Source organism: Eleginops maclovinus, chromosome 23, assembly GCF_036324505.1.
Source record: "Eleginops maclovinus isolate JMC-PN-2008 ecotype Puerto Natales chromosome 23, JC_Emac_rtc_rv5, whole genome shotgun sequence".
NCBI lineage: Eukaryota > Metazoa > Chordata > Actinopteri > Perciformes > Eleginopidae > Eleginops > Eleginops maclovinus.
The window spans coordinates 25,013,659-25,035,485 of record NC_086371.1 but is presented as its reverse complement, the minus strand read 5'-3'; the positions used below and the strand labels follow the sequence as shown (position 1 = coordinate 25,035,485).

Here is a 21,827-nt window from a genome sequence, read left to right as displayed (position 1 = left end):
CCAATATCTAGAAGCCACAGGACTGATTAAAAGGATATAATACCTCCTTTTATTTATTTTTTTTATTTTATTTTATTTTATTCATTTATTTATTTTCTAGATTAGAGCATTTTCGCCCAGACTCACACTCCAATACGGTAGATGGCGGTAATGCTGCTAAAAAGTTGTTTGCCAACCGCCAATCAAATATATAAGAAGAAGAAGAAGAAGATTCAATGAGATTGTGCTGTTCTACGCTCCAACCCAGTAGGTGGCGGTGGTCTGCCTTGACGCTGGGTGCCACCCGATTTAAACTACAGAAGAAGAAGCAGCACAGCAGAAGAAGAAAAAGAAGAAGGAGAAGGAGAAGAAGTATATCAGCAGAACAAGCAGAAAAAGAAGAAGAAGAGGAGGAGCACAGCTTTTTAGCTGCTGTACTCAAAGGAAGCGCCAGATCAGGGGCTTTGACTGAACAATGCGGTAGGTCTCCGCGTGAAAGCGGTGCAGGGCAGCCATTCACTTCCTGTATTGTTTACTTTTATGTTTATTTTTTGTCTGTGTTCAATGTTAGCCGCAGAGGTGCTAACTAGTAAGCTAGCTTTGACAAAGACTATGTTGAACTTTATTGCGTCATTTCGCTGAGGCAGGTCTTCAGTTTAAAGAGTTCACACTGCCACTAACCGTTCAACGGTCAGCATATGTTTGTCGTTGGTCATGTTTGGGTGGTTTGCTCAAAGCTTGTTTCAGATTTTATACAGTGCCTTGTCATCAGAGAGTGGTTCTCCTCTCTACACACATGAGTCCTGAAGCAAGGTGTGCCTGGACATTACAGAGGGGTTTTAGCTAAAAGCACAACACCAAGTCACCATGTCCTGCTGTCTATGTGAAGCTGCTCCACACGGTGTACTCAGCACTATAGGGGTTGGATGTCCTCCCACCTGAAACTTCTGCATGTTTCTACCTCCAACTGTATGACAATAATGCATGCATGATGTGCACTCTGACCAGTCGAGCCAGTTAACAAGTGCATATTACTGCAAAGTCTGTTCTAATGGATTCAATATTTGCCTCAACATTTATTGTTATTATTCGGTTAGCAAATGAATAATGTATTAATCCAGGTTATGATGAGTACCTTTTATAAAACATGGTCTAGTAACTTGAATGTTGAAATAATAGTCTAAATATCTCATTTTGACATGTAACCTATCTAACCCACAGGTTTATCGATCAAATGTCTCAATTTCCAGCAAATGAGACCTGAAGTAATGCAAATGACAAGCACTCCTCTGTATCCTTTCCCCTTGATCCCATTTACTTATCTTTGTTTGTGATGTTTGCCCAAAACTAAGGTTCACGCCTAAGAAGTAGTGCCCCTGCAGGAGGGAAGAAGTGTGTGTCTGTCTTCAAGCCTGGGCAGTGTCGCACAAGTGATGGGGCCGAGGAAGAAGGCTTCTAAACTGCAGCCTGTGGTGGGCAGCAGCGGAGGGGAAGTGCTCCTAAGACCTAGTGAGCCCAAAGACTACATCAATGAGCTGTCCCATGAAGTCCTCTGTCATATATTCAGGTACACTGCAATGTGGGGGAGTGGTTTTAAATAATGAGCAGGAGAGAACAGCGTTTCAGTGGTCAACATGTCTGGGAAGATTTCAATGTCTGAGACCAATGGGAGAAAATCCAGTCAAATATCATCTGTGTTTATTATTGGTCTTAAAAAATGATTATTAGGAAGGCTTTTTAAATAACGACATATTCAAGGAATGAAGATTAGTATTTTATTGTAAAGTATGATATTTCATGTAAAACAAGTCCCTTCAAAATACTTTTTTAAAGAATATTGTGTTTTAAACCCCCATCTTGTTTTACATTTTGTAAATAAAATGTAATGTGCAGTTGTTTTTCGAATGTAGTTGACTGAAATGAGTTACAAATTGTTTGGTTTCGTAGGTACCTTCCTATGAAGGACATCATGTGTATGGAGTGCCTGTCCAGAAAGCTTCGAGAAGCTGTGACTCTGTACCTGCGAGTGGTCAAGGTGGTGGATCTGTGTGCCGGCCGCTGGTGGGAGTACATGCCTTCAGGTGAGAGCACAACCACTGCTTCCCTCCCCAACATAACCAGTGCTGCAACAAAACTGCCTAGAGATATATTTCATCATTAGTCATTTCTGTCATGTGATGTAGAGGTGTGGCTGAAAAGGGGAAACATGGTTAGTGACTCTACTGTCTTGACTTCAGCGGGGGGAATTATTCCACCATTATGGAACCAGAACGGAAAACAGAAGATGAGGCGATGTCACAGGGTCCTCTGCTTCCAGAGGCAGAAGAGTATAATAGTCATGCCGGAGTATAGGGTCAGATGATGACTTTACTTGCATCACTGCGTCCCTCACTTGCGTCTTTTGCTCGCGCATTAGTCCCTCCCACCAGGGATGCATGGAGAGGAAGCAAGGAAACCACGCGAAGAGAGAGGAAGCAAGGAAACCACGCGAAGAGAGAGGAAGCAAGGAAACCACGCGAAGAGAGAGCAAGCAAGGAAATGAGCTTTAGGAGCAATGGGATGTCCTTTCCTCGAGCGTCACGTGAAGCGATGTCCGTTTGTGATGACGCCGGTACAGCTGGATCGTCTGACAGCAGCCAGCTCTGCCCCCTTTATACACACACACACACACACACCCCCCCCACCTGACACCTCTGTACACATTTGTATCATTTGTTGTAGACCCAGATACATTTAATGAAATAAGAACTCATTTGCAAAAAAAGATAAAAGGCGTTCTTAAAAATGTAAAAGGAGGAAGCTGTTCCTGCGGACAGATATTAAATCTGTCTCTTTTAATTTTAATGTGTTCGTAATAAAAATTAATTGGAGATCATGAAAAAGGTTTCCAATAAACAGGTTTTTTCCACTTTGTAGTTCAGATATGATACATTAATTGAAACAACATGTTGTACTGGTGAGTGTGTTTTATTCATGAACAACCTTAGTTTTGTTTAAATGTATATTGAGAAAATGGTCTGAATGTATTGCTTTACTGGGTCAGGCTTTACAGATGGCAGCTTCCTGCTCCTTTTGAAGAAGATGCCAGATCTGGAGCAGCTGTATGGCCTCCACCCTCGATACCTGGAGAGGAGACGAGTCCGAGGCTATGAGGCTTTCAGTATACCTGGAGTCCTTGAGTCACTACAAGCCTGTCCCAATCTGCTGGTCAGTATATTTTTCTTCTGCAGCATGGCTAACTTGCATCAGGTTTCAATCTACCCACCAACTGTACCACCTGTTTCTACTGACAGGTTCCTCCTCTCTACTGGAAGATGTTTATCAAGTGAAATGACCTACTGGAGTCTTGGTTTTATTACAAGACTGCGTAACTGTAGCTTTCTGTGCCATAACGAAGAAACGCATAACCAAGGCTTGTGATGTTTTTGAGTCTCTAGAAAAGGTCAGCAGGGCTATTAAACTATACTGTACAGGGGCCCCATTTTCAAAAATCTGAGTTAAAACTCAGTAAGATTTTATCCTCAGTTTGACCCATTCCACCTCTCTCTGGCCTTATATATATATTTATGCATTGGTTTATATTATTTTTAAGTGAAGAGCTGTACCGTATTTATCAACGAATGTGCAATGTTAATGCCTACTAAAAGTCATCTTTTTTGTACATGCATGCAGCTCTAGTATCAGCAGTGAAAAGGCCCTTTAACACGCTCAGGGAGCAGTATGGGGTTGCCGGCACCTTCCCTGGCAGCAGTCTGTAGTTAATAATAATAATAATAATGTCTTGGATTTATATAGCGCCTTTCATAATACAAGGTCGCTTCACAAAGTGGGAGGAGGGAGGTAGAGGGAGGGGTGGGGGGTTAGGGAGGATAGGCAAGAGAGAAGAGGTGTGTTTTGAGGTGCTTTTGGAACTGTGTAAGAGACGTGGCAGAATGGATATGAGGGGGCAGAGTGTTCCAGAGGGTAGGGGCAAGTACACAGAAAGCCCTATCGCCAAAGGTTCTGAGTCTGGTGCGAGGAGTGGAGAGTAAGTCCTTGCTGGTGGAGCGCAGGGACCGTGACTGGGAGTACGGCTGGAGGAGGTCAGTGATGTACTGGGGTGCCAATGAGTGAAGTGATTTGTAGGTGAGGAGGAGGATTTTGTAGCAGATCCTTTGTTTGATTGGCAGCCAATGGAGTTTCTTGAGGATGGGGGTGGTGTGCTGCCAGGGCTTGGTGTGCGTTAACACCCTGGCAGCTGAGTTCTGGACACTGCAGTCTGTCTAGGGCCTTGTTGGGCAGCCCAGACAGGACACCATTGCAGTAGTCCAGATGGGAGTTGATGAAGGCGTGAATGAGAGTTTCGGTTACTGAGTCGGTAAGTGACGGCCGGAGTCTTGAAATGTTACGGAGGTGGAAAAAGGCAGATTTGGTGATGCTCTTGATGTGGGAACTGAATGAGAGTGTGGAGTCCAGAATGACGCCCAGGTTCCGCACTTCAGATGTTGGCGAGGTGATACAGCCGTCAATGACCAGGGTGAGGTCTCCAACCTTCTTGAGCAGTGTTGTTAGTCTGTTGAGGGACCCTCTGGTTTCCAAGCCAAGTACCCGAAAGACTGAACTAAGAGGCAGGGTCAGGGAGGGGCCCGATGTTATTGATGAGGCAAGCTGCAGTCGGGTAGAAAGTTTGTGCGATGTGAGGTTTTGGTCCGGATGAACTTCAGGCTCCTTCCCAAGTCTGTTCTTAAAATGTCCTACACAAATAAAGTTATAATTATTATGTCTGCCAGTGTTTGGACGTGCTGCGTCCCTGTGATAACGCAAGAGCTTCGGGAACAAATGACACCAGTTAATTGTTACATTAGGAAGCTAATGTCACATACTCCTTTTTTTTCCTTTGACACCTTGATGGAGTCGCTGCGCTGTTAGAAATCTGAATATATTTGTAGGATTCAAAATTAGGATTAGAAAAATGTTCAACAAGCAAACTTTTATATCTGTGTCTTCCCTATCAAATAGGGTGGGAATTAAGCTGTCTCCATTAGAACTAAGCATACTGCAAGATGAGATGAAGAGAAACAGCAAGAAAGTGGACCTTGAATTTTGATGGGTGTTGTCAAATAACCAGATTTTCCTGAACTTCAGGGCGTGGAGACGTCCCACCTGGAGCTGGTGGAAGCCATATGGAACTACATGCCCCAGGTTCATATACTGGGGAAGTTCCGCAACCGTAACGGGGCCTTTCCCATTCCTGCTGAGAACAAGCTGACCATCCCATTGACTGCAAAGATCCAGACCCTACATCTCGTGGGTAAGAAGAGCCACAATAAAACTCCTGCTACTGCCTACAGATTGCAGCTGAAATACAATTAATTAATCAGAAAATATGTAAATCTCTTTCTTGTCGTCAGTGCAGGGGCTTGTGACGAATAACTGGGCCTGCAAGGTTTTCCTTTTGGCTCACAAGTCCCTTGGAGGCTTTGTTGTGTCACCTTAGTTAAGCTGCGCTGTAGTTCATGTCCTTCACATGTTTGTTGTAGGTGTGAATGTCCCAGAGATCCCCTGCGTGTCCATGCTGCGCCATCTTTACCTGAAGTGGGTCCGCCTCACCAAACCTCAGCCTTTTAAGGACTTCCTGTGTGTGAGCCTGAGAACCTTTGTCATGCGCAACTGTGCAGGGCCAACCAACTCCCTCAAATACGTCCCCCTGGTAACGGGTTTAGCGTCAGCTCGGAACCTTGAGCAGCTGGAGCTGGTGAGGGTTCCCTTCCTGGGGGGGCTGATCCAACATGTAGTGGAGGACAGCTGGAGGTCAGGTGAGGAGGGCGAGTTTGTCTGTAAAATGTAATTATGGTTAGAAAGTGTTGTAAATATTTATGGTTGTCATATTAGGTTTTATGATTGTACAATTCCAATGGAGTTGGGACATTGTATAAAACAATACAATCATTTTCAAATCTGTTTCAACCTATATTCAATTGAATCCACTTCAAAGACAAGATGTGTAATGTTCAAACTGAGAAACTTTATGTTTTTTATGCAAATATTCATTCATTTTGTGTGTGTTACCTGCAAAACATTCCATAGTTTGTAGGTGGAATTCTTTCCCATTCTTGTTTGATGTACGACTTCAGCTGCTCAACAGTCCGGGGTCTACATTGTCGTATTTTGCACTTCATAATGCGCCCCTCATTTTCAAGCAGGCAGGCCAGTGTAGTACCCCCCCTCTTTTACTACGAAGACACGCTCTTGTTACACATGCAGATTGTGAAATCTCTAAATTCCTTGCAATTGTAGGTTGAGAAATGTTGTTAAACTGTTTGCTCACGCAGTGGTTCACAAAGTGGTGAACCCCGCCTCATCCTTGCTTGTGAGTGACTGAGCCTTTCGGGGATGCTTGTTCCAAAGAACCTGTTCCAAACAGGCATTTTTGAGCATTCCTCAACTTTCCCAGTCCTTTGTCCTCCCTGTCCCAGCTTTTTTGGAGCGTGTTGCAGGCATCACATTCAAAATGAGTGAATATTTGCAAAAAAACATAAAGTTTATCAGTTTGAACATCACATATCATGTCTTTGCAGTGTATTCAATTGAATATAAGGCCAAAAGGATTTGAAAATCATTTCATCCTGTTTTTATTTACATTTTACACAACGTCCCAACTTCATTGGAATTGGGGTTTGTATTTGTTTTGTGTATATAATATAATTAATTACATTATTTTGGTGGGATTTATAACCTAGGACTATTTAGAGTTTATATAATATAAGGTATGCCCCATTTTATTCCCATGTTTTTAATATTGCTCTTTTGTTGTTATATTTCTGCCACTTTCCTTTGGTCATGGCAGATGATTTGGATCCTCTTATTCTGTGTCTCTCCAGGAGGATTTCGGAACCTCCACACCATTGTGTTTGGAGCATGTAAGAACGCCCTGGAAGTGGACCTGGGTTACCTCATCATCACTGCTGCTCGCAGGTGCTCAAACCTTCGACTAACTGCATGTACAGCTAATGTTTCCACAGAAAACCACAGGGTTTCTACTTTATGGTCTAGTTGCCAGCAGTGTGGACCTGGAAATGTGGAGTACCCCTAAGTTTGATCATGTTAGAAATGTATAGTTGGGCTCCCCAGCACATAGAAACTGCCGGATGCTCACTTGCATATGTTGGGGAATTTGCACAATCAGCATTAGTTGCATTAATAAGCATTATAGCCAATGAATAGATATCCATTTCTGAAATTTCCAGGATAAAAAAGGGCAGTTTTAAACAGAAAATGTCACTATTTGTACTCTGTGGGCTAACTTTCCGTACCATGAGAAGTCTTGCAGCTATTAGATATAGAGAGCACAAGATAAACATTATTAACTCTACTGTGGATGATTTAAAACATTTAAATAATTCTTCCAAATTGACCCAAAATTCATCAAAATCAGTCCAGAGAGTACACATATAGACTCTTTCTTGTTAAAACTGACACGAAATCAGTCGACTCTGTGTCCTCTATAACCCCCAAAACCACTCCAAAATTGTCCAAATCAGCCAAGCCATTATTTAACTATTGTCCACATAGGCTATAATCCTGATTAATACAACCTATAATTGTGCAAATTACCCAACCGAGTTAGCATCTGTGCTTGATACCGTACTATACATTTCTAACATCGAACTGAAAGAAAACCCGTTATTGGACATGTCTTTAACCTCAGAGCACTAAAGGTTCCTAATGATCTCTGTCTATCTTACAGGCTTCATGAGCTGCGTATCCAGCCTTCTCTGACCAAAGATGGTGTCTTCTCAGCTCTGAAAATGGCTGAACTAGAGTTTCCTCAGTTCGAGACACTTCATCTGGGATATGTGGATGAGTTCCTGCTGCAATGTTAGTTTCTTCCAAATATTTTCATCAGTTTCCTTCCCTGAAAGAAATGAGCAATTCCATGCTTCATGTACATGGCTCTCCTTCTCTAGCTGCTTTAGCTTTTCTTTCTCTGTGTGTTTGTGTGTGTAGGTAAGATGACTCATTCGGAGCTGGTGAAGTATGGCCTGGCTGATGTCATTGAGAACCCAGGCATCATCACTGATATTGGCATAAAGGTAGTGAACGAGGTGTTCACTAACATCAAGTACCTGCTGATCTACAACTGTCCTCACCTGCATAACCCTCACCACTGGATCACAGGTAACACTGACGCTCCACAGTCTAAATCAATGTGGGCTCTGTCATAGAAGTGTTGTGCTGCTGTCTTCAGTCTCTTATTGTTGCAGTGCTGGGTGTAGCTGTTATTTCTGCCTCTATCTGTCCTCAGATCAGTCCAGGTGGAGTCGTCTCGTTGACCTCACTCTGGTCCGCTGTCATGCCATCAAACTGGAATCCTTTTCCCAGTTCATTGAGTTACTTCCCAGCCTGGAATTCATCTGTCTGGACCAGATGTTTAGAGAACCACCCAAGGTGTGTGTGTGTGTGTGTGTGTGTGTGTGTGTGTGTGTGTGTGTGTGTGTGTGTGTGTGTGTGTGTGTGTGTGTGTGTGTGTGTGTGTGTGTGTGTGTGTGTGTGTGTGTGTGTGTGTGTGTGTGTGTGTGTGTGTGTGTGTGTGTGTGTGTGTGTGTGTGTGTGTGTGTGTGTGTGTGTGTGTGTGTGTGTGTGTGTGTGTGTGTGTGTGTGTGTGTGTGTGTGTGTGTGTGTGTGTGTGTGTGTGTGTGTGTGTGTGTGTGTGTGTGTGTGTGTGTGTGTGTGTGTGTGTGTGTGTGTGTGTGTGTGTGTGTGTGTGTGTGTGTGTGTGTGTGTGTGTGTGTGTGTGTGTGTGTGTGTGTGTGTGTGTGTGTGTGTGTGTGTGTGTGTGTGTGTGTGTGTGTGTGTGTGTGTGTGTGTGTGTGTGTGTGTGTGTGTGTGTGTGTGTGTGTGTGTGTGTGTGTGTGTGTGTGTGTGTGTGTGTGTGTGTACCGCCAGTTGTAGCCCACAGCATTTTTTTCAATAATTACTTTTATTAACTGAATGCTTACCACAATCAACTAAGACTATTGAGTTGAAACTATTGTATGTGCTCATGCATGCTCTGTGTGATGTGTGTGAGACAGGGCTGTGCCAGGGTGGGTCTGAGTGCAGGGACCGGTATCGGCGTGTCCTCGGCGCTGGTCAGCAACCAGAACTCTAACAACGACAATGACAACAACAACAACCATCACCATCACAACAATGAGCCCAACATACCTCCTGCTCCTCCACCTGTCAACATCATCAACAACAACAACAACAACCAGAGACCGCAGCAGGAGCACAATGGTAGGTCCCACCTGCAGTTCAACTGCAACATACTATTGTGGACTTCTGTAGTCTTAAAAAATGTTACTTTTCAACCCTTAATTCTCTAGAAAGTACTTTACAATCACACCTGAAAGCTTTCTTGGATTAGTGCTAGCCAGAGATGAAGTGAGCTAAGAGATTCAGACTCGTGGCAATAAAAAAAAAAAAGGTTAATGTATTCATTTCATTTTCACTGATACCAATATGTCCCCCCCTTTTACCACTTTTCACAAACACAGAACACATTCTTCACAAATAATTTTTTTTTAAAAGTAAATAAATGATATAAAGAAAATTACAAAGACAGTACAACAGTAGAATGAATATACAGACATGTTCACCGAAGATAGAGACCACTCCGGAGGGCTTGGGCCCCCTCATCTCCAACATAGTCCAGAAAAGTGTTCCATATGTGAAAAGAGTGAAAGGGTTTGTCCTGGAGCCAGAAGCTTATAGCCTCTAAAGGAATAAATTCCATAACACTTTGAATCCAATGCAGGACCGTGGGGACAGAGTCTGAAAGCAACCTGAGTGACTCATGGCAATTTAATTCTGACATTTTATTGGTGTGCAACCCTAAAGGCAACATTCTATCTACTGTCATCCCTCAACAGTTGTATATTGTAGTAGGAACAATTAATAACGAAAGTAAACAGTGTACATGATAGCATATAGTATTGGGTTGTTATTGTCAATCTTGGTGTCCGGTGCTGTACCAGGCTTTGCTGATTGGTGTGTAAAAAGTGTTTATTTTCACTGTAGCAGCAGCAGCAGAAGTAAATGGGATGGAGGAGGAAGAAGAGGAGGAAGAGGTGATGTTGGAGGAGGAGAACATGGAGGCAGAGCATCAAATAGAGCTGAAAGGAGCACAAGGCGAGGTCGGAGCTAAAGAGGGGGATGTAGTTCCAGGGCCCAGTCGTCCGGCTGAATCATCACAACGTCCCGATGAGGAGCAAGCAGGTTTGCAGCTGGTTTGTTTTTTGACAGAAGCAGGGATTCAAAGAGTTGTGTTTGAGAGTTCTCCTTCTGAAACGTTTGTTCTTTCTGCATCCAGGGTTGTAATTTTATGTAAGGAGGCCAGACCTGCAGGCTAACCCAGTTAATATTTATCTGGGTAGCCAGGGGGCACAGATGCTCTATGCTGTTTCAAAACATTTGTTTTACTGCAAACTGGTTATGTTTCCGAGACTGTACAATGCATCAGCTCATTGTGAGCATGGCAAAAAGGAGAAAATCGGCTTACCCACATAAAAGTACAAATAATTTCCTTACTACGTCAGCCATCTGCTCAAAGATGTTTCCATGCTCACAAGTAAAAAAAAAAAAAGCTTTCTTAATAATTTTGGATGTTTACTGATCTATCTTCCCCCATTCCAGGTCCCAGTGGTTTAGTACAGCAAAACAGAGCAGCTGGGGCAACTTTCCCAAAGCCCCCCCCGGTCATCTCAGACTCTGACAGTGAGGAAGAGGAATGTCTTGTATCAAGGCTAATGCCAGCTTCCTGTTTGCAGCAGCCAGCGTCCTGTGCACAAGGTGTCAGTATGTCACAGAGCCAAAGTCATCCTAACAGGGTGTTTAATGATTACATGTCACAGTGTGTTGTGGGTGTGGACTGGGGTAAGAAACAACAGCTACAGTATAATGGCATATGTGAGGATATAAAGTATGGTCCTTCTTCGAGAAAAAACATTAACAGTGGCTGGTAACAGAAGAAAATGGGTTAAAACAAAGAGCGTGGGGTGTCCCATGTATGTAAACTGAACATGTATGTGTTCCAGGGAAAGGAAAGACTCCTCTGAGGCGGAGCAACAATGTGGCCGGATCCGTGGCAGACTCGCCTGACCTGAGTAAGGCTCAGGCGGCAGAAAGCAGCTGCGAGAAGAGCTGCCAGGTGACCAGTGAACAGATCAAAGCTGACATGAAGGCAGCTGCTGACAACAGCAGGAGGACTAGTGCTAAAGGAACCGGCACGGAGGCTGCTGCTCGCTTTGGGGCCGACCCTGGGAGTGCTGCGACACCTGCAAGGGCCGGAGGGAGGCAGCTCACTGATGCTGCTGGCTGGGCTGGACCTGGAGCCACCACATCCAGGCAGGTCGGTGGATGTGGGAGGGTGGTGACGGGGACCTCCCACCGAGCAACCACAACCACTGAGAGAGCAACAGGAACTGGCAGGCCAAGTGAGGGCTCAGAAGGCACCTCTGGAGCAAAGACTGAGAAGAGCTCTGCTCCTGTGGACGGCGTGGGTCCCAGATGTGCTGCTGTCAACAACACCTACAGGAAATCAGGACTGTTGCAGGGACAGGGAGAGACACCAGCTCCCCCCGCAGGATCTGCCCCTGCTGACAGGTCAGGCTCACAGCAGGGTCAACACGGAGACAGGGACTTTGTTCCTAGAAGACCTTTGACCCGATCTTGCACTCGTATGACCCCTGTGTCGCTGATATCTGAGACAGGTAAGAACACAGAACACACTCAATATTTATCCCTTTAATGGTGGGGGCGCTGATCGGGCTTTCCTTCACGTGCCAAGGCTTGGGTTTGTAGTTTCATGGAGCCCAGTAAGTGGTGTGCACTCAGTGATTTCATATATAAACACAAATGAGAAACAAATAACACATTTATATTCGACCAGACTTTGGACATCATGGTTTAGATCAAGACAAACATGAGAGAGATTAAAGAAATGGAAACCGGAACAACACAATAAAATAAAACAAGACAAAAAGTACTTCAAAAAGGTCATTAACCTCTAGTCTGCACTCAAGATCCATTTAATTTACATTGATTTGGTTTTAATAACCAAATCAGCAAGCTTAAAAAGAAATCTTAGGTGGCGTGTTTAGTAAAGGAGGTGTTTTTTATTTCAATGTTCAGATTCTTGGGGCATTTGTTTTCAAAGGCTGTAAATGTAACTAAAATTCAACACATTACAGAACAAGCTAAATTATTGGCCTGCTCATGCCTACCATTGCCATGGTCATGGTATGGATATAAACATATGGTTAAATCCAAATGGATGTCCAAGGTCTGTGGAGGTTAACAATGACAGTGCGGATTTTTCAATCGGTGTGCCGTATTTAACATGATCACTTAATGTAGGGTTTATGTCCATAAGGGGACAACTCAGTCAGGTCTGAAATATGAACTAATACAAGAATAATACCAATGCATACATATAAACACACAGCTACTGAAAGTCATTTATTGAATTCCTATTTTAGTGAATTGAACCTGCAGAGGATTATGGTTTGACTCAAACAAGTGTTGCTGAGTTCTTCTGCAACTGTGATACTACAACCTTCGGTGAGCAGTGTGCTGGCTGGGTCTGAAGATCACCATTGGAAAATAAAAACTGTGTAGATATCTCACCAGAGCTCTGTAGTCCACTCCTCATGTCCTCTTGAGGCTAGCAGCTCGGGCGACATAAGCCAGTACTGATCTGCCTTGATGCTGCAAGACATAAAAGCTCTAAAGGCATGTGCTTCTGTTGCATCAGTTCTGATCCTTTATTTAATCTGTAGTGCTAAACCAATGAAGCATGCTTTAGTCTTTGTTGCCTACAGCTGTTATTCAAAAGTTAGAGACAGTTTATTATCTATTAATATAATAGAGGCATAGTGTGTATTTTAATCGACACTATAACTGAGTTTTGTTTATGGAGATATTTTTGTTTAAGATCTTTCAAGAACCAGGCCTCGAGTAGCAGTGAGGAGGAAACGAATGGCTGACAAATCCACCAGCACCTCGGACCCCGTCACCGAGGACGACCACGTACAGGTACACACACGAGCCATTTTAGAGTTACATTAAGCAGTAACTATTATTTTGATATTGAGATCTCAATGATTTTCATGATCATTCATTGATGTAAGGGACAACATTGTATCATTCAATAACCCGTTTGAATACACATTTCTGATTATAATCTCACATGTACGTGTTGTATAATCTGCTAATGAAAAAGTAAGGGCTGCACAGCATTAGAAAAGGACTCTCCTATATTCTGTGTATTGCAACATGTATGGCACAATAAAGAATATATAACTCAAATATTGCCTTTTTGAAGGATAAATGAACCAATCAAAATGAAGTGGCTGGATTAGATTTCTTTCTCTTTAAAGCTTTTATCAAAAGAATTTGGTGTATTGAAAGTTAATAACCATCATGAAGCACACACCCTCAAAACGTGGTTAATGAGAGGGTCTCTGCGCTGGAGAAGGGTCAGGTGGGGACACCGCTGAGGTCCGGCTGCTGTTAGTTTAGGGAGCGCTTGATTTTGATATGCAGCGTTGTTTTCTTTGAGCTGAGCACACATTTTAAACACATCTTTGTGTAAATGTATACAGTGTTAGTTGTAAGAGCTTTGGCTTATGTACCGAGACTCCCCCCCCCCCCCCCCCCCCGCTTCTAGTCCATGTTTTCCGTGTTAAATGGGGTAATTAATTCACTGTCATCCCAAGAGCAGGTTGTGTGTGTGTGCACACACTGTAAATACTGTATGTTAACATTCTAAAAGCACAATTATAATTAAGTGAATCATTTTTAAAATGAAAGATGAATCCAGATTCTTTCCCCTGGGGGGAGCCAAAGTGTTGCAGGTGGGGCTCAGAGGAGAGCCTCACATCAGAGAACTGTGCTGGCCTTCTGTGCTAAATGTTGTGTTGTGAGCTCCATTGATCCAGACTGTTTACTGTGTACCCTGTGTGTACTCTGTGTGTACTTTGTTGGTACCCTGTGTACCCTGTGTGTACTAGGGCTGTCAAAATTGCTCAAAGATGACGTTTGAATATTCCCTCTAAAAAAAAATACAGATATTGGAATATCTGTATTTGCGCATTACGTCAATAACAGGACAAACTAATACGAGACATAATTACTTGTTTAGGTAGTTTATTTAACTTTAAACATATTTGACAACATATTACCGACACACAAATAAGTAAATTAACTAATGGCCAAGACCGCAGACCTCTCTCTCACTCACTCACTCACTCACTCACTCACTCACTCTCACACACACACCCCCCCCGCAGTACGGTACCTCGGTTCCAGTTCTTGAAAGAGCTCCCTGAAGCCTGTCCCATCAACGGCACTGATCGGTCTCACGTCCTTACATATGAACGAAATTGATTTCTGCGTGCAGGCCTCTTGTCGTGCTGCAGACAAAGAGCTTGTGGCGGGCGGTGCAAAATATGTGTCGAGACATGGCTGTTTAGCTGGAGTTACACATATTATGCCATGCTCATAAGGTGCACATTTTCAAGATGTGACCTCATGTTGCTAGTGGTCGAATGATAAGCTAACTGTAGCTTACATAGCTTGCATACTACTTTATCTCGAGGCTCCACAATTTTACCGTCTACCGACCAACATCCAAAGTATTTCCAGGGAGGGCTTTTTAGATTTCTTGGGGTTAAAATCACTTTCTCTGCTGCGGTCGAGTTGGGCTCTGCACTTTCTGCCGTCTTCCACGTAAGTCAACTTTCAGCAGTGACGCTGTGCCAGACAGTGCGACTCCTGTAACCTGTCCCTGACCCCTCAGGCAGCGCGCCCACTCGCAAAGCAGACAGCCGCGCCGTGTTTTTCCACATTCGCATATTAATTTTCTCCTTCGAATGTCTGTTTTTAAAAACTATTCAATATATATATTCGAATTTAGAATATTCGTTGACAGCCCTAGTGTGTGTCCTTTGTGTACCCTGTGTGTACCCTGTGTGTACCCTGTGTGTACCCTGTGTGTACCCTGTGTGTACTATGCTCGTACCCTGTGTGTACCCTGTGTGTACTCCGTGTGTACTCCGTGTGTGTCCTTTGTGTACCCTGTGTGTACCCTGTGTGTACCCTGTGTGTACCCTGTGTGTACCCTGTGTGTACTCTGTGTGTACTGAGATATTTTTGCTGGTGCAGATTCTGTCTCTTAAGAGTAAGAACCTGGTGGGCATCACTCTGACCAACTGTGGAATCACGGACCTGGTCCTCAAAGACTGCCCCAAGATGATGTTCATCCACGGTAACAAGTCCACCAGAACCCTGACATTTGATGTTTCTCTATTCTTGTTTCTGCATTACTTTGACCAAAGTTGTACTACTAGCTTCAACCAAGCCCTCTGAGAGGACATGGAGTGTTGCTACTATTTAAGCTCGACTTATTTATTTTACTGAAAATACACACAAAATACACACGTGACGCAAACTGTCCAAAGCGCACATGAGGAATAGTAAAGTTATTTATATATATATATATATATATATATATATATGTACATACATACATACACACACATATATACATACACACACACATATATATATATATATATATGTGTGTGTGTGTGTGTGTATGTATATACAGCTCTGAAAAAAATGAAGAGGCCACTCCACATGTTTCTTAAATCTTGCTCTTCATGTATGGCAGCCAGTTTAGTTTATAGAACGCTGCAACAAATGCTATAGACCCTTTGATATAAAAGCAAACATTAGAAACACAACTTCATAACTCTCCTTCAAGTCCAGTTTAGAGACCTAATGTCTGCAGGTTGTATTCAGTGCTGAGTCAGGAAGCGATCAGTCACAGAGTGCTCAGTGTATGCTCCCTCTGCCTGCAGCCACCAGATGTCGAGTGTTGAAGCAGCTGCGAGTGGAGAGCGCACCCATAGTGAACCGCTTTGATTTCGCCCAGTGTAAGAAGCTGGACATGGAACAGGTCCTGGATCAGATTCTGAGAATGCCTCCTGAGAGGAACCGCATCATCTACATGCGCCCTATGCACCAGGTAGGTCACCTTAGATGTTCACCCTGAAACATACAGCCCCTCAGTCTGCTGACTCTCAGCAGCCGGCCGTATGCACCGAAATGAAATCCTCCCCATAGATCAACATTTTGTAACGATACACTGTATGGATTTAATTTAATTTATCAATTAGTTTTCATATTTGTACTGCTTTCTGTTGGTAGATCAGTTTTATGCAGCAAACTACATCTGTGTTATGCAAGCTTCTCCCATGCTCTCCATAACCTGGACATGGTTCTTCTTACAGTTGATAGTCTCTGTTCTCTCTCCTCTTTAGATCGACTCTGTGGGATTGGAGCGTCAGCTCTTCCAGGGGCCCTATCCCTATCACATCGCCATAGTGCATGAGTTCAGCAACCCTCCAAATATACGCAATAAGGTCCGCATCCGCAGCTGGATGGACACCATAGCCAACATCAGCCAGTGAGTAATGAGTCTGACACCGGGGGAGTACCCACTGCTTTCTATCTGAACATGGTTTTCAGAAGTGTTATTCTACAGCTCCGGGAAAAATGAAGAGACCACTCCACATGTTTCTTAAATCTCTATCTCTACATGTATGGCAGCCATTCCAGTGTCTGTTGAATTCCAACACAGAGAAATGTGGTCAGTAGTTTATAGAATACTATAAATCATTCAAAAATCATTTAACTCAAAGACAAACTTATAAATAATAAAACCAGAGAAACTGATAATGCTGCAGTGGTTTCCAGAGCTGTAGATTAGTTATAATAAAGTTACATTTACTAAAATGAACAACCATTCTGGAGACGGGGGACAAGTTAGTCTAAAATGTTTTCAACACAAAAACGACTTTTCTCATTGGTTTTCATCAAATGAAAAAATTGAAAGGCAGTCATTCTGCAGGCCAGACACGCCAACAGGACATTGGAGCACTAGTGGTTTGCTGTTCTAACCTGCCCGCATGACAGGAAGTAACTTTCAATACCAACTGACAATACTTAGTTTAAGTGATTCTGAATAGACAACCGGAAGAGACTGTGAATATTCAACAAAGCAACCTCTGGCTGAATGGGACTCTCAACGATCAAGACTGTCACACTCAGAAGAGCCTTCCAAATCCTACTTAATACTTTGCCATTAGCTGCTTACCAAACACAGCACTTGATTTCCTATCTTAATCGTTATGCGTCTGCCTGTGTGGGCGCTCTCTATGCAAACACTGATTTGTGTGTAGCTCTCCCCGCTTCTCGTTTACCAGGTGGAACAATTCTGTCCCTGTGAGCGCAGGTAGACTGCCAGCTCGAGGCCTGCCGAAACTCACAGATACCTTTTTTATATTGTCCCAGCATGAACACATTGTCAGGATGTAAAGAGGATTATAAAAGATATTGGAAAAGTGTTTTTGGAGAAGACTACCCAACCTAGCTTTAAGTTATGGACAGATCCCATTATGATTGCTTGTGGTATGTTTGTGTTGGAAAATCATATTAAAATCATGTTTAGATTATTCTTAGGGATGCACCCCCACCTGAAATGTGTGTATATTTAAGTTGGAGGCGGTGTCAAAAGACACCTTGAGTAAGATCTGGCTCAACTCATCCCGCTCCTCCTTTTGACAGATGGATATTCTTTTAACTGTTACGTCATTGATGCAACATTTCAGTGTGTCGTTGTTTCAAATATCTGAATAGTAACTACTGACAACGAGACAGCAGCAAATACTAAGCGTGAGACTACTTAAAAGTTATTTTGTCATGAACTCTGCAGAGTAAGGTCTGGAGTTTAGTTTCCCTTTTGAAAAATGAATCATACGACAGTCAGAAGTTTCCTCACATACATTAAGTCCTCAAGTCTTGTTGTTCATCGTCAGACGTTTGCTTTGGTCGGTTTTGTGGCGGGCGCATCAGAAAGGTCATCAATGACGGTGTGTGTGGCAGCTTCCCTCCTTCCTACACATTCAACAAAGAAAACAGACCTTTATAATAGTCGAAACAAATCAAACAAAAGAGGTAAAACTCAAATTAAACAAAACTTAAATCGTCCTTTTTTCTTTCTCTCTTTCTTTGTGTGGGCTTATGCAACTTTAACGATAACTCAAACGGTTCAAAACTACACAGGTTGCCCGTCTCTGTCTCTTTAGAGGCTGGCGCCCTGGGAATTGTAGTCCTTTATACTGTCCTTACTGCAGAGGTCACAGGCCCTTTTTATAAAACCAAAGACTGGAAGAATGCCCTAGAGAACGATTTGCTCTATTCACACACTGGCTAACATCACACAGACTTAGCACTAGCAAGTTCTGAATAACTCGACCTAAACCCTAAACTTCACTCTTGTACAGTCTACTGCAATAATACACAACTGCTGTGCCATCAGGTGCTTGTTAAGATGTCTTTATTGTTAATATTTTATTGGCACTGCCGCAGAGGTGTTGGTCATGGTAAAGGAAGGGGACTGCTATATATGGAGGAATTGGCTGCAGCAGAAACTGAAAGATATCTAACCAAATCGACAGTAAAAACTTTCGACTGTGCAAGAAGGTAAAATGAAGTATGAACACACACCGGATTGATCTGTGTGTCTTTGTCTCTCAGGGAGTTGATCAAGTATGAGTTCTTCCCAGAGGCCTCAAGAACAGAGGAGGATGTGAAGAAGTATCCCAAATACCCCTGGGGCCGGGACATCTACACACTGGAGGGTAAGACTGTGACACCCACATTAACCCCCACTCCTTTCTACTGCAGCACTGAAGGTAGACACATACTTTCACATCCACCAAACCTACGTTGTGGCCAGTTACACACTCAGGAACACTGTACAGAACACACCAAATGTCTCTTTAAAATATAGAGAGTACCATTCTCCCAGTTTTGATCGTTGTTAATTGCTCAAAATAAGTTATTTAGCAAGATTTGTTGTTAAAGATAAGAAACTATCTCCTGTGCTACACCAGAACTTCAGTATAACATGTTTTCAATTCTGATAAGAGAGGAAGTGCGCTGTGCATTCAACAGATGACGTACAGGGCTAGATATCTTCTGGATGCACCAAATGGAAGGATTGATCAATCCCATTTATTTATAAAGCACATTTTAAAAAAGCCCACGTTGACCAAAGTGCTGTACAGAACAGAGCAGGTAGCTGATACGACTTATCATAAGATAAATAGAAAAAGAAATAAAAGAAAGAAATCAACGACATAAACATTGATACAGATAGGTCATATGTGCGACTCAACAGAAACATAGGCACAGGCACAATCAGCCAGATAAGGAGGAGTCAAACGCTAGAGAATAACAGTGTGTTTTTAACCTGGATTTAAAACAGTCAATGGAGGGGGCCGATCTGATAGGGAGGGGGATGCTGTTCCACAGTCTGGCGGCTGCAATAGAAAAGGCTCGGTCGCCCCTGAGTTTATGCTTGGAGGGTAAGACAACCAGGAGCCCCAGGTTAGCCGACCTGAGGGGCCCCAGGTTAGCCGACCTGAGGGGGCCTGGAGCTAGAATATGGGAGGAGGAGGTCTGCAACATAGGAGGGGCCCTGCCCATTTAGGGCTTTATACACAAATCTTCTGGCCGTACTGGCAGCCAGTGGAGAGAGGCCAGAATGGGGGTAATATAGTCCCTCTTCCAGGTGCCTGTGAGGAGCCTGGCTGTGTTCTGGACCAATTGCAGGCGGGACAGGGATGACTGACAGATCACAGTATATGGGGAATTGCAGTAGTCTAAGCGGGTTGAAATAAAGGCATGGATGACTTTCTGAAGAGAGAAACGGCTTGATTTTGGCGATGCTCCCAAGCTGAAAAAAAAAAGATGTTAGGATAAAGGAAAAAGAAAATGGATGGTTTTAGTCAACACTGACGTTGAATGGGAGGACCTAACTGACCAGATTATACCTGAACAACCATCAGCTGTGAGGGGACACATGCTGCAGAGTCTGAAACGTTCTTGTTTAAAGCAACTTTTCTGCTGTTATTGTTCAGGCGTGGTGGACGAGGCTCCCTACAGCATGATAACAGACTTCCCCTGGCTGAGGACCCTGAGAGCAGCGGACCCCAACAGCTACGCCCGCTATGACTTTGAAGATGATGAAAGCAGTGAGTCATCCATCCTTTCAGCACATTGATCCCTAAACAACTCATGAGCATTGTCCATGTTGCTGAGGAGAAACATATAATCACTTCTCCTCTGTGCTGTGTTGTGTGTAAGCTACCATCTACGCTCCCAGGCGCAAAGGCCAGCTGTCAGCCGACATCTGCATGGAGACCATCGGGGAGGAGATCTCGGAGCGGAGGCAGAGCAAGAGAGGAGTCTTTCAGAGAGTCGTAGTTCTGTTCCTTCATCACTGTGATACACCAGGAGAACCTGTGGATGATGACTACATCTAGACCACACCACACACTGCCCAGCCCCATCTCCGGACGGAAACTCCTTTTATGGTTTCATTTGTCTGCTGGGTGAGGTTCACACGACGTAGCTGAAGCTGATTCTCATTATTTGAGCAACATCTTAAAGCATTCATGAGCGCCATAGAACCTGCATTTTGAAATAAAAGAAACATTTTGAATATATAATTTGCTTTCAATATGGCGGATAGGAATATCTGTCTCTGATCTGTCCCAGGTGAAGGCTTTTTTTTGACGATGCTCTTGTCCGTCATGCAGAGAAAGGTTCTGCTGCTGGTCTGATCCCCGCCTACCTCTCTCCAACACATGACCACTCCGACACAAATGGCCTTAGACAGAATTATTATAGAAAATATTAATTTAAATGTAGGTTTTGGAGTTCTGGATGGTGATCAATATGACTGTATTTTACCTCAGCGAGCAGTAAATGGAGAAGAGACAGATTTTGAGTCATCGTGGAGCTGGACAAAGCCCCACTGGAAGGAAGCTACATTGTGCTACTCCCAATCTGACGTAACCAGCCTGACTTGGACACAAATCACAGCACTTCCATGCAATGCAATGTCTCTTATGTTAAGATGTTGAAGTTACCACTGACTAAGCAGCATAAAGGAGGAGCTGCAGAACTCTACAACCTGGGCTTTGTTTCAGTTTGACCTTTCCCAACGACAAAACGAGAACACTAAACATCTCCCTGGTTGGCTGGTCAACCAGATAACATAGCTTTAATTTGTTGCCCTTTACCTTACTCTACTACTGAACCATCAAGCTATTCTTTTATGTTTTCTCCGAATTTATTTTCGTTTCCTATGTGCGGCAGTGCCCTTTAGGAGAGACTCGTTGTGTAGGGGGGCGAGGGTTTATAAAGAAACGTCATCATAAATCAACAGTGAATGTTTACTATCAGAGGGACTGATCTCTGTGAGGGTTGAATGAGTGGCGATCTGTGTGTGTGTTGACAGATATCATGGATGACCACATGCTTCCATGGAGTTTATATGTTTATAATGAAAGAACAAGACTATTTCACATTGAAAAATAAAATAATGGAAAATAAAACCGTTGTCTGTTATTTCATCTTAATAGTATTTCATATAATAATATGGGACAGGAAAATAGCTCTGTTGACGGTTTAAGTGGAAGGTGGTTATTTTATTTTATTTATAGTTTTTAATACTCTTGACATGGGAGTGGAAATTATGATTGCTTTATACAAAATGTATGTTTGTTATTAAGACTAATTTATCTCTGCGTCAGCTGTGTGCTCGGCCAGCAAGGGGTGTTTAAGACTCCATGCTCACATGACAGTAAATCTAACTTCGGTGTTGTGGGGAGAACCCCCTGCTGTTCTTTCTCCTTCAGGGTTTGGTTTCTGCTCGCCATCCACAACATCACTGAAATGGAGGAATAAAG

The 21,827-nt window shown here is 43.3% G+C and overlaps 1 protein-coding gene across 2 annotated transcripts; it reads left to right on the top strand.

Moving 5' to 3' along the window:
• The first annotated feature begins 305 nt into the window (after positions 1 to 305).
• fbxo38 (F-box protein 38) lies at positions 306 to 21,467 on the top strand. 2 transcript variants are annotated; one of them, XM_063876616.1, is made up of 21 exons: positions 306 to 459; positions 1,332 to 1,546; positions 1,927 to 2,060; positions 3,023 to 3,186; positions 5,104 to 5,269; positions 5,499 to 5,774; positions 6,840 to 6,933; positions 7,706 to 7,836; positions 7,966 to 8,136; positions 8,264 to 8,406; positions 9,033 to 9,237; positions 10,021 to 10,218; positions 10,636 to 10,791; positions 11,037 to 11,711; positions 12,935 to 13,035; positions 15,166 to 15,268; positions 15,864 to 16,030; positions 16,326 to 16,471; positions 18,604 to 18,707; positions 19,992 to 20,105; positions 20,218 to 21,467. In XM_063876616.1, the coding sequence occupies exons 2-21, from the start codon at positions 1,413 to 1,415 to the stop codon at positions 20,394 to 20,396; spliced, it is 3,561 nt and encodes a 1,186-aa protein (XP_063732686.1). In that variant the 5' UTR covers positions 306 to 459; positions 1,332 to 1,412; the 3' UTR covers positions 20,397 to 21,467. The 2 variants fall into 2 exon arrangements, with proteins under 2 accessions (XP_063732686.1, XP_063732685.1); XM_063876615.1 differs by having other exon boundaries at positions 10,636 to 10,797.
• Positions 21,468 to 21,827: the final 360 nt, after the last annotated feature.

Coding starts and splice junctions, on each gene's coding strand:
- fbxo38 (XM_063876615.1), top strand. CDS start 1,413: ATGGGGCCGAGGAAGAAGGCTTCTAAACTGCAGCCTGTGGTGGGCAGC. Junction 5,775..6,839: donor GGAGGACAGCTGGAGGTCAG/GTGAGGAGGGCG, acceptor GTGTCTCTCCAG/GAGGATTTCGGAACCTCCAC. Junction 13,036..15,165: donor CCGAGGACGACCACGTACAG/GTACACACACGA, acceptor TTGCTGGTGCAG/ATTCTGTCTCTTAAGAGTAA.